General features: G+C 31.8%; 1 protein-coding gene across 1 annotated transcript; it reads right to left on the reverse strand.

The window, feature by feature from the left end:
* Positions 1 to 7,420: 7,420 nt before the first annotated feature.
* Positions 7,421 to 12,791, reverse strand: LOC109817513 (pectinesterase). Its single transcript, XM_020382777.3, has 2 exons — positions 11,558 to 12,791; positions 7,421 to 8,362 (listed from the first exon to the last, which is right to left on the reverse strand). The coding sequence occupies exons 1-2, from the start codon at positions 12,645 to 12,647 to the stop codon at positions 7,671 to 7,673; spliced, it is 1,782 nt and encodes a 593-aa protein (XP_020238366.1). The 5' UTR covers positions 12,648 to 12,791; the 3' UTR covers positions 7,421 to 7,670.
* Positions 12,792 to 13,393: the final 602 nt, after the last annotated feature.

Here is a 13,393-nt window from a genome sequence, read left to right on the forward strand (position 1 = left end):
ACTTCTGCTCAAACCTAAATGTTCTTTGAATTGACTTTTCAAAAAAATTACCCAATTATCCTTTTTCACACAAAGCCTCTCCAAGCTTTAACACCAAGTATTCTTTTACAATCAAATCTCTCTAGGATCAAACAAGCATTCTTTTACAGATAAGTCTCTCCAAGCTCAACTAAGTATTATTTTGTAGACAAGCTTCTCCAAGCTCAAATAAATATTCTTTTGTAGATAAGTCTTTTCAATCTTAACCCTATAACAACAATTATATCTAGGTAAGATTTTATAGATGTTTCGTCTTACAGACAAGATGTGATACAACCAATTAAGAACAAATATTTTTACAAAAAGAATGAATTTGTACAAAAGTTCTTCTAAAAATATTTCTTCAAAAGTTCTCGCAAAATATTATTCTTTCTTTTTGATTGTTCAAATTCTTATATAATATCCCAAATGAAGATGTACGTTGCAAAACATTAAGTGTTTCTCACAAGCTTGTTTCGTCTGTCTTCGTTATAGGTTTCTTTAGGTGAGAAGTGTTTGTTGATGCATTAAATACGTTTCACCAAATTATCATTTCTTATTTGATCAATGAGGCTACTTATCAACTTTGGGATACCAACCAAATTATCTGTAGTGTGTCAGCAAGGAGCAAGTTCTACATCGACTTTTACTTCTCTATGATTTTAGAGATTTGTTTGTTTTTGTTTCTCGTGCAAAGCATGACTTCATTCACTTTAACATATTTATGAGTTCCAAAGAGCTTTTTAAGTTTGATTTGTTAAGGAATTAGTTAGAAATGAGACAAGTAGTTGTTAGTCATTATAAATCATATGCACTTAAGACTTTGTGAAGTTAGATTGTATGTTTCATATCTGATACACATTGTTTATCTAACGTTTTGCGTCTTATGCTTCGTTTAATTTGTATTTTGAAAAAAAAAATTCTCTTAGAAAAATTAAAACTTGAAAGCTTGAAGGATTCAAGATCATCTTTTAAATTTAACAATCTTCCCCTTTTTAATGCTAACAAACACGTTTTTGAAACTAACATTTTTCTTGACTTAGAAAATATTTTTGTTGATTAAGACAAAATGATTATTGTGAAAATAACTTAATTCAAGAAAAACATTTTTATAAAAAATGTGATTTTCTTTAAGACGTGGAAGCGTTATAAAATCATCAGAGTAATACAAGAGTGTATCTTTCAGACATTGTGTATAAGATCATACAAACAACATGATTTTATGCATACATTCATTTAAGACATATATATTAGCATATTCTTTTGTTCATATCAAAGCATTATTAATAAATGAACATATATGTATAATAGCATGATTTTTTATTTAAGAGCCTATCAAAGCAAACATATCAAATTATTTTTGCACAATAGAGCATATGTTGCATATTAGAGCATCAAATGTCTATTAGAGCATCAAATGTATATTAGAGCATATATATATGTTATATATCAACATATCTGAGCCTAATGTATTTATCATAGTATATGTTTAGAGCATATAATGTATTTTTCATATCAGAACCTATTTTTCAGAGTATATACTTATACATGACATTCATACCATAGCATACATAAGTATGAGATAAAATACATAAAGGACTCCCCTTAAAAACATGCATGATCTAAAAAGCATTATACTGGTGCATATTATTATGAGTTAGAATAGAGAAGAAACAACAATAACAAAATCAGAGCACATCATAAAAAATATTCAAAAACACAATTTTCTACTCCCATTTTGACACTAGCAAAAAGATTGTTCATAATTGCGACTCCCCTTGAGATTAGTCTTCCTCCTCATCAAAGCTCAACTCAATGTTTAGATGGCTAAGCAACTTATGAAATTTCCTTTCATAACATGTTTGCCTCTGATAAGTATATCAACGAGCTTTGAAGAGACCAACAAGGAGGTTGTCCTACTCAGCTTCAGTTGCAAGGGGAAGGATCTGGAACGGAGTAGACGGACTTGGTCAATCAAAAGAAGGTAGATGAACAATTTTTTTTATACAAAAAATAATGTTACCAGGTAAAAGTATATGAAATGTAAAAGAAAAATGAGAGAAATAATGATAAATTCTATGACGAGTGGAAAAAGTGTTGAGATGGAGGGCATGGTCCTAAAAGGGATTGGGGAGATCCACATGCTTTTTCCAACAGTGTAGGATAGATGTTCAATCTTGTTTTTTTTAGAGACACCAAATTGATGGCACTTGGGATATCTCAAATAGCGCACATCATTCAAGTATTGCTTCAGTTTCTCCTTACCCTTGCAAATGGAGTGAAAAACAACCTTGGGACGAGTGTCTATGATGAAGAACTTGGTTTAGGGTGGAATCATTCATGACTTGCTCTATATTTGCATTCTTAACAAATATCAAGGCGAAGATGATTTTCATGGTACAAGTTTAATAATATTATTTTTATTTTGGTGTGTACAATTGAATAAGTTATTCACTAATGATTCTATAATTGATTACCATCAAAAACAACAATATTTCTTCTTCCTCAACTTCATGTAATAACAATAACTTCAAAGAATTCTATTATTAAAATAAGCGATGTTGTTACATTGTATAATTTAAAGAAATACACTTACATTCGAGTTTAGGATAAGGAATTAAGGTTTGGTTGGATACAAATTTAACAATATTTTTAAGAGTTTTTTTTACCAAAAAATAATTCTTATTTTCAATAGAATTTCTTTTAAAGTGCTTTTCTCTATTATTCAAATAGATTCTTAATCTCTCGTGATGAACAAATATTTCAACCTTTATCGAGAGAAGTGTTCACATTTAATATATGTTTGTGACTTGATCAAAGTTATATTTAATGAAAGACATGTAAAAAATGTAACATATCAATTTTCTTTTTAAATTTAAATATATTATAGTATTTAGTAAATATTTTATTTTAAAGGTTTTAATTAAATAGTAAGTAACTTATAATTATTGGACTGGAAATAAAAAAAAGGATTTAAAAAAAAAAAGATTTTTAAAGGGTTGATGCGTTTTAAAAAAAATAAAAATTAAGTTTTAATCTTCACAAGTCCAACTCATCTTTAGAGCTACTAAAGTTATAAAACGTAGTCTTTTCCTTTGTTCCGTTTTACTTTTGTCACTTGGAACCCTTATGGTGTCCTATTGCTGCACTTTCATTTTATCTAATTTATAAAATTATTTGTGTGGTTTATTTTCAATTTTTTTTTCTAATATTTAATTTTTATTGTATTACTCGATCATTGATTTTAAAAGTTGTGTTTTTATGATATTCTTAAGCCGTTATTCTTCGCGTTGTTCCTTATTTTTTATTTTCAAATTTTGTGGTGAATTTCCACTTTTTTGATTATATTCTTAAACCATATTGATAAAAGTCATGTTTTTAATGATATTCTTAAACCGTTATTCTTCATTTGTTCCTTATTTTTTATTTTCAAATTTTGTAGTAATTTTTCACTTTTTTGATCATAATCTTAAACCATGTTAAATTTTGTTGTTATTGTTTCCAATTGATATATAACTGATTCTATATTTACAATTAATCTTATACAATTATTTTTGTTTTAGTAGTTTTTACTTGTTGTATTTTTCTGTATTTTTCTATAACATTGTCACATCTAAAATTTTGCTTGGAGTTTATAATCTTATTTGCATTCTTAATTTTATTCTTTCAATATTATATCTATCTATATATCTATAGTTCAGGAGTGAGAATTATTTTTTTTATCTACGGAGTGAGAATGATTTCATACAAGGAATGAATATTTTCAAAAGGTAAAATTATTTTTTAAATTATAGGATTGAGAAGTATTAAAAAAAAATTCTGTTAAATCACATTTCTTAAACGAGATACACACATACGTTAGTTTTCCAAAATAAAAAATGCATGAGAGTTCCACAGCTATATTGGGCTGCGATAATGTTTGGATATGGGCCAGCGATAAAAAGTTATGGCTATTTATAAACTTCCTCTTAATTTTTTTTTATAAAAAATATCTTTAATTTTTTTAGTTTTTAATTTCCTAATTTTACACCCTTAACATTTAATTTAGCAGTTTTTATTTTACACACCTCCTTCCCATCTTTTAAATATTCACATGCACTCTTTTACCTTTCCTCCACTCCTACATATTTCAGTAGGTAGTTTTAATTCATTCGGTTTTATATTACTCGTTTTTCCCTCCTCTTTCATTTTTATCACTATTATCTTCTTCCTTCCCTATTTTAGTTTTCACATGCACTCGAGATGTAAAATTAGTTTTTGACAATATTATAAGTACGTGTGACTTTTTCGACAGTGTCAAAAGTGTCAAGTCAAATATGCATTTTTTTCGAGCACTTCTCTATTTACACGCTTAGAAAACACAACATCAAATAATTTTAGTATTCCAGTCACCTATATACTATCAGTGTAAAGTTTTTTTACACTGCCAACCAATCATATCTTTTAATAGTGTCATGTCAGTTGCTTATTTAACGAAATAAAAATAAAATAAAATAATATAAAAATTTTGATTGGTTGCTAGTGTAAAAAACTTTACACTGGCATTGTATGAATGATTAACTCTTTTAAAATTATGTTTTCAGCGTACTTTCAAAAAGTACTTTATGGAACAATAAATTTAGTATTTTATAAAGTACTTTATGGAACAATAAATTTAGTATTTTGTAAAGTACTTTCTGGAATTATATAAAACAACACACTTCCATAAAAGTACTTTTCAGAATATTAACTTTACTATTCTGGAAAGTACTTTTCAAAAATGTGTTATCTTACATAATTCCAAAAAGTTATTTCTAGAAAATTTAACGTTCCAAAAAGTATTTTTCGTAACATACTTCCAGAATTTTTTTTTCAAAATGCTAAATTTAGTGTTCTAAAAATACTTTATGGAAATATGTAAAAACATAATTTGAGAAAATACTTTCTGGAATACTAATTTCACTATCCCGGAAAGTACTATAGAATAGTGAAATTAGTGTTCCAAAATATCTTTTTCATAACATTAAATTTAATATTAAGATTTTTGAATTTTTTCATAACACTAAATTTAATGTTAAGGTTTTTAGAAGTGTGAAAGGCGATAAAGTGTTGAAAGAAAACATGTGTGTCTAATTTGATAAGAACTGTCGAGGAAACTGCATGTACCTACAATGATGTCGCGCATTAGTTCTACGGTCTGTGTGCATGTAAAAATTGAAAGAACTAAAACTACTTATTAAAATAAGTGAGGAATTGGAGGAATATAAGAGAGTGTATATGAAAATTGAAAAAGAGAAGAAAAAAGATTTGTGAAAAAGAAGAAGAAAATAGTAAATTAAAAGTTGGAAGTATAAAATTAAAAAATTAAAGAATAAAAAAATTAAGAATATTTTAGAATTTTCTTCTTAAAAAATAGGTGTATATACATGATCCAAAACTATTCACGTTTCATACATTGATTTGGCCAACAAAAATAAAGACATTCTGTCATTCACCAACCCACCTTATGTATGTGCACAGCTGTACATATAACATTTTTATTTTATACTTTTTACTTAATCAATATATTTTTTTTTTAATTCCTAGTATTCTTGACCCATTAGACTAGACACTAATTCTGCTCGTGATATCGTGATTGACAAATTTTTATGAATAAAGATTTTTGCCTAAATACATCATCTTCACAATGTGTAAGTGTGACCATAAAATGTCTAATCACCATATCAACTCATTAAAATTTAAAGTGTATTTTCATTTAAAAATAGTTAATTTTTAATGAGGTGTACGACGTGGTTAAATCCTAAGACAATCAATTTGAGTTTGATCCGATGGATCAATTTGTAAATGAAATTCGAATAAACCTTAAAAGGGTAACCTTAAAATTTAAAGTATATTTTCATTTAAAAATATTTAATTTTTAATGAGGTGTACAATATGGTTAATCTCTAGAGTTGTCGATTTGAGTTTGACCCAATCAGTTAAATCAATTTGTAAATAAGGTTAGACTAGGCCTTAAAATGATAACCTAAATAGAATTAAGTCATTTTTGTCTAACTTGTTAAGCTCGACAGGCCGAATGGGCCAAGGTTGAGCTGACCTGTAGGCTTACAGGCTACCTATTAAACTAATAGGTGAAATAATATAAATTACCTTCAATTTGTAAATTTGTAACGATAATAATAATCTTTCACTTTTTTGTGTTCGCTTATAAAATTGTAGTTACAAGCTTAAAGTTATTAAGTTCGGTGTTATGAGAGTTTTGTTTCTATTTCGTGTGTCAAAGAAGATGAAAACGTAATCATGTTTGTGTTTATACTCATAGGGTCATGATAAAAGTAAAGGTAGGGTATTAATGACGAACATCAAGATACCAAAAAGACTAAGAAAACTAAGGCTAATACACTTGATGTATGAAATTATTATGAAAAAGGTTGATCATAGTATAAATAAATGTAAATGCAATAGTTGTAGTAAATTATATACATGTATAACTATTAAATGTTTCATGACATATTTTTATTCCATAACATATATAATATTAATTAATTATGTTATAATTTTTATTTTTTTCATTATAAAAATTAAATTAAATTTTTTTAATCGGATCAATTTAACTCAATGACCCAACATGAATCAAATTAGACAAAAAAAAACAATCAAAAAAATATAAGTAAGATCATTTTAATCTAAAATAACATTTAGCACGTATTAATCAGATTAAGTAAAACTAAGAATTTTTTACTGAAATAAAATTTTTAAATTTTTTTTTACCAAAACAGCACCTTTTCCAATTTATTTACAAAAGTAGCACATTTTACTGTTCACACTCAGAATTCGGTTATCGGGGAACCGAATTCTGAGCTGTTAAATTTTTTTTTTTGTTCAGAATTCGATTCCCGGGAACCGAATTCTGAATAGTGTTTAAACCTTTTTTTTCTTTTCTGTTTGTAGTTCGGGTTCTGGGTTAATGTTACAACTGGAACGGCTCGTTCTCCAAGCAGAACGGACCGTTCTACTTGCACGCGTAGTATGTTATTTTTGAAACTGGAATGTCCAAGCAAAACGGTCCGTTTTGATCCATTTGTCATGTGTGTATTTTTGCATCCGGAATGGCCCGTTCTGAAAGGAGAACGTTCTCCTTTCAGAACGGACCGTTCCGGATGCAGTTTTACACCATGCTCAGATCCAAAAACGCAAAAAATAAAATAAAATTTAACAGCTCAGAATTCGGTTCCCCGGGAACCGAATTCGGGGAACCAAATTCTGAACGTGATCAGTGAAAGATGCTACTTGGGTAAATAAAGTGGTACATATGCTTTTTTGGTAAAAAAATTTTATTTTAGTAAAAAATTCGTAAAACTAATCCAACCTATTTTACACCTCTATTAATCCCATAACAGAGGTGGTTTCATAAATCCTAAAATTCACATAACCAAAACAAAATCCAATATTTTTGAAGGAGCCAAAACCCTAGCATACACTTATTGTCATCATTATTTAGCTAGTGGTGGCAACATCACAATAAATATAGCCCAAGGCAGAACATGGCAATGTTCCAAATGGATCCCAACAAATTAAACCCCTCCTCTCCAGCAACCTCTCTCTTTTCCTTTTAACTTAACATTGTTCCTCTCTACCACATTACAAACAACACTTACAACAAAAGGCATAATTTACAAGCCAAGAGAGAAAGGAAAGCCCGTGGAGCCCAACCAGCTGGAGCCCGCAATGAAATTCCCAGGAGTAAAAGCCCGGGCCTCAGCAGCATCCGTGATAACCTTAAAGCCTTTCCAAGAAACCCTCCCAGAAGTGCCAGCTCCAGGCCCAGTATTCTGATACTCCCTATAGACCAAAGTGCTCAAAGCAAAGTTGCCACTCCACTCATGCCAGCCCACAGGCTGAATGACATCGCTGATGCTACTCTGCATGATGACAGTCCTGGAATACTCCTTCCAAGGCCTCCCAAGGTATGTGGGGAAACTCTTCTTCACAGGCTCCAAGTCCTGGGTGGCACCGATCCTACACTTCTGGATCACAATGCCAGTGTTCTGGTTAGGGTCCACCCTTCCTTGTGCTGTGACCATGTTCTTTTGCCCCGAGTCAGGACGTCTTGCATGGATGTCGCAGTTTTGGAAGACAACTGCGGAGTTCCCGAAGATGAAGTCCACTGTTCCTGCGATGAGGCAGTTAACGAAGAATTGGCGGTTGTTGTGGACGTAGAGGGTATCTTGGTATGCTAAGATGTCGCAGTTGTAGAAGGCTGAGAGGTCCCCACCCACCCTTAGGGCCACTGCTTGGTGCTTTGATGGGCCCGCTGTGTTTTGGAATGTTATGTCCCGGGCCAAGAAGTTGCCACCCACCACAGCTGCAAAAGAATAAATATTTGTTACAAAAAGTTAACTCTTCAACTGCTAGATATATACTTTTGATCCATTAGAAAAGTAAAACACGATCATATAGTATATTGATTATCCTCTTATGAATTTCACTTTCTCTTTATTCATAACTTAATTTGGCTTTGGAGTGTGAAGTCTCTATTGAGATGCTCATTTTGTAGTAAAGAACAAATCTAGTAGTTAACCATGGTGGTTAAATAAAATCGAACTAGAGTAACCATAAAGAGACTACCATTTGAATGCTCCAAAGCAATTTAGTGGTGGTCCAAGTGTTTGGTCTATTCGGTGGGAGATTGTACAAATACAACTACGAGAGTGGCACTTAAATTGTCACTATTGTAGATTACTTCTCATTGGGCTAGTTGAGAGGAAAAAGTAGGATAAATACGTACAAATACAGCTCATATTGTACAACCATGCATTGAATGGTCATCAAGTTGATGGACTTCACTCGGGGGAGTTGTTTAATTAGGCATAGTATAACAAAGGCTTAATACAAGAGGACAAGTGAGATAGGGTATGGCCTGTATGCGCAATGTACGGTATAAGACAAGATTAGACGTTGGATTTTACTTATAATTAAACAATGATATTTCAGTTTGTTAAGTAGACGTTTTATATAATTATTAAAAAAGTAACCAACTTAATGTTACAAATATGGTTTGTAAGGCGAAAAAAATAAAAGAAGACAATGACAGGTTAGCGAGACATATTAAGGAAACGCAAAAGGGTGCTTACTTAGATTGTGCATGATGTATCATGCAAGTATATGGCTAATCTAAATTATTGGACAGAGCATGCATGATTGAAGCGAATAGGTAGAAGGAAGCATCACCGTGGCTTCAAAGTGGAAAATAAATGCTGAAAATGACAGGTGAACCAGAGTGGCGTATATAAAGTCAAGGTTAAGATGAAGATTTGTCTAGCTGTATCCCAACCCCTTTTTTCATTCACAAACAACATACTTGTAACAAATGTTTATTCTTTTGGTTTAAACATGTCTTTCTCCTCTCTCTCTCTTTTTTTTTTAATCTCTTAAACTTAAAATTATTATTTTTATTCTCTATAATTTTTAAAAATTTTATTTTAGTTCTTAAATCATCAATAATATATTTAAAAGTGATAAATTAAAATAATTATGTAATATCATCTAGGTTTAATGTGATATTTTTACTAATAGGTACATTAGTAAATAAATTTTTTGCAGCAATATTTGACAGATCTTTAAAAAAAATTTGAGTCTAAATACTAAAATAAAATTTTTTAAAAATTTTCAAGAACTAAAAAAATTTTAAATTTGAAAAATTATAAATAAATTTACCTTAAATTTAATGATTAAAAACATATTTAAGTCGATTCTTTTTACAAAAAATAATTTATTGAGAAAAAGTTATATTCTTGCAAATTAAATCTATGTAAAATTCTTCATAGGATTTTTTTGATAATTTTAAAATATTAAAAAGTATAAAAGAGAGAATATAACTTTTATAAAGAAAAAGTCAAAGGAGAACAGCTCTCCTAAATCAATCTTTATATTCAATCAAGCACGAATAGGTTTGAAAAAATTGATTTCGTGATATTTTTTAGAGCCTTCTGCCCCCGAAGAAGTAACACACTTTATCTTTAAAGAAAATTAATTAATAAAACTTTTTAATTGTTGCTACTTTTGAAAAGCTTAATTTAACTTTTAAAAAAATTTAAACGTTTTATTAATTTTAAAAAACTTTTTTCTTTTAAAAAGAAAATATAAACGGCCCCAAAGAAAGAATACTTTGTCTAGCTCGCTATTTCTGTGTCGGTGACATGACATGGTCAAGAATACCCTTATAACAGTGATTCAATGATAGATAGTTTAGTTAACTAAATTTCTTAACAACAATTTCTGTGCAGTCTGTCTTGCATATGTCTAGAAAATAATATTTGTTCTGATTTATATAAGTTAATTAAGAATATACAAATTAATAATGTATAAATGGTACTATTTTCCAAAATTGTATGCTCGTACCTAACATTTAATTTATTATTAATTTTTTAGTATATGTAATGTTTCTTTTCAATTACATATTACAATGTAAATACTATAGACAGAAACATTTACTCAGAAAATTTAACAAAATGGAAAAAAAAATGTATGGGACTTTAGAACATAGAAAACGTATTTAAAAGCGACATGAACAGGATATGTGAATTGATTTAATCTTGTAATCTTACTACCATGTAGCTGAGAAGCACGATTTCAAAAGACCAAATAAATTATTGTACTGAGAATGCAGAGCAACCCATGTGCATGCTGACCAATTTTTTTGAAAATGACTGTTCGGTTTAAAGAAATAGATTTGTAAATCATTATGATGATGAAAAGTTAGGATAACACCGCGATCTGGCCCGTAATTGTTGTTTATGTTGTCTTCCAGCTGGGACCTCAGTATCCCGAAATTATAGGAATTTACATATAATGTGTATTTATAAAATACTGTTACTCGTTGGCCTTCACGTTAAGGTATTCATTACACTAAAACCTCTAATTTTTTAATATAATATTAAGTTTGTTGAGACTAGTCTTCTTCTTAACTTTAATTACATGAAGATTTTTTTATTAAATCCAAAATTAAACTTAAAATCTTAAATCTTAAAATTTGAGAAGCAATTGACATCAATTTAACTAATGACTCATGTTTTGTCCAAGGTTAGATCAAGTTTTACAACTGACACCGGAACAATCAGAATCGGTGAAGGAGTCTGGCAACTTTTCAATTGTCCCCACTCTTAATTTTCTGACATACAAGTACGAGTAAAATATATATGAAGAACTTTTTGCAAACGTATTAGTTTAGTTATTATTAAAGACAGCAGGTTTCACGGTAAAACGAAAATGTTGCAAATGTTCGAAATTAGTAGTGAAAAACAGAACAGGCATTTTTCAATATAAATGAACAAGCATTTTCTGAAGACACCACGTGCACAGCATTTTGTACGAGGGAAATCATATGAAAACTTATTCGAATAATAAGAAAAGGATAAAAAGATAGACTGTATGGTCTTAAGATGAGAGGATCGAGTTGAGAGAGAAGAAAAGACTTAGCCATTGTTGAGTCATGTATTGAATTTGTTTGATGAAATGCAAAATGAGAATAAGTAAAGTAAGGATAAAGGAAGTAACGTACCGACAGTGGCAGAGTGGAAAGTGGTGCTACCATCCACAACATTTCTATTAGCAGTGATGATAGTGTTGGTTCTTCCATCACCCAAGAACATGATATTGGTCTTCTTCTTAGGCACCTCCACGTTTTCTCTATACACCCCAGCCTTTATCCGTATAACATACCTCTTGCTACTCTTAAGCGGAGCGGAATCCACCGCCGCAGTCACCGTCTTAAAGTCGCCGCTGCCGTCGGCCGCCACCACGACGTCGGCCTTGACGGAGGCGGCCTGCAGGAGCCTCCTGTCGGCGGGCGAAATCCAGTGGGGCCAGTGGACATGATGATGGCTAGTTTGGGCCAAGTTCCTGTTGTTGGGCTTGAGGCGCATGTTGTACTCGTAGTTGGCGATGTCGTTGTCGGTCATGTTCTTGGTCATGGCGAGGGCGTTGCTGCACATGCGCTCCACGTGCACCTGCCCCTCCTCGAGCTTCTTCCTTACGCGCTTGTCGGCGTCCTGGTGCGAGAAGCCGTCGAGGCACGTGACCTGGTTGGTTATGGCGGCGCTGATAAGGGTCTTCAAGTCGTCGGCGTGTTGGTAGAGGCTTTTCTTGTTGGGGTACAGTTGCAGGTCTTGCTCCGCTTGTTTCAGTTCGTCCAGGGTTTCGTCTATGGTCTCCAGGCAATCGTGGAGAGCGGTTTTCTCGCGTTTGGTAAGGGCGTGTTTGGCCAGGAGCCTCTTCACGGTGAAGTAGTTGTGCTCCACGGCACGCGTGGTGATGTTGAGGGAGAGCTGGATGACGTCACGCTGGCTTCTTACTTTGTGCGTCACGTTGCTTTCTGAGGCGATGGCCGAGACGCAGAGTTCCGGGTACAATGTGGAGCTGCACGCGCTTTTTATCAGCGCGTGGGAGTGGTGGGAGAGGCTGAGAGGGGTGTCGGAGTTGGACTTTGAGTTTGAGGAGGTTTTGTTTTTGACTCCGGCCACGATGGCTGCCACGGAGGCTGCCACCAGGAGGGCGGCGAAGAGGGAGAGGAAGAGCTTCTTCTTCTTCTTCTTGTTGTTGTGGTTGGCGGCATCGGAGATTCCGATGTAGGGTTGTTTTAGGTTGGACATGGCTAAGAGGAGAGATAGGTTGGGTGTGGAAAGGTTGGAGAAGGAGAATTACTTATAATGTTTCATGAGAGCATTGTTGATGTGTTTTTTAAGAAGCTAGAAGTGGAGCGTTGGGTGTATTTTAGTATTAAATTTTTTGTATGAGAAGGATTAGAATTAGAAATATATAGTAGAAAGTGGAGGCATGTGAATAGTGAATAGTGAATAGTGAATAATGAATAATGTGGGTTTAGAAAAGTATAGCCGTTAGGGGTGCTTAAGCTAAGTTAAGTGCGTGGGTATGAGAATTGTTCCGTATTCACGTGTTGGCAGTGATGCACATTTTGTTGAATGGTTCGTAGCTGTGACGGTGAGATCTGTGAAAGACAGAAAAGAAAGAGAGACGAGAGAGGACAAAAAATGGGTGAGAAAAAGGATAAGAGAGGTTCATCATTGTATAGTACGGTAAAATAAAGAAAGTCAAAAGACACACAGATAAATATAATCCACCAATCATGGAAATGGAATTCATTTTTTTTCTATTTTCATTATTTTTTACACGTACGAGAAATAAAAGAAAACAGACAACTGTGAAATTATACAAAGTTATTATAAAGAATAAAATAAGATTATTACGAATATATACATATATATATATATATCTTTATTTATAAAAGGATATTAATCGTAGAAAAATAAATTAAGACTAACACGAGTCTTCATATATTTCATGTCAACTCGTTGCTTTTTAATTTTTGTGCATGCGT

The sequence above is a fragment of the Cajanus cajan genome, chromosome 5 (genome assembly GCF_000230855.2).
Source record: "Cajanus cajan strain Asha chromosome 5, NIPB_CcT2T_4, whole genome shotgun sequence".
Classification (NCBI taxonomy): domain Eukaryota; kingdom Viridiplantae; phylum Streptophyta; class Magnoliopsida; order Fabales; family Fabaceae; genus Cajanus; species Cajanus cajan.

Bases quoted from the DNA above. Each gene is read 5' to 3' on its own strand.
- LOC109817513 (XM_020382777.3), bottom strand. From the start codon at position 12,647: ATGTCCAACCTAAAACAACCCTACATCGGAATCTCCGATGCCGCCAAC. The intron at 8,363-11,557 runs GTACGTTACTTC...ATTCTTTTGCAG, and splicing joins TTTCCACTCTGCCACTGTCG to CTGTGGTGGGTGGCAACTTC.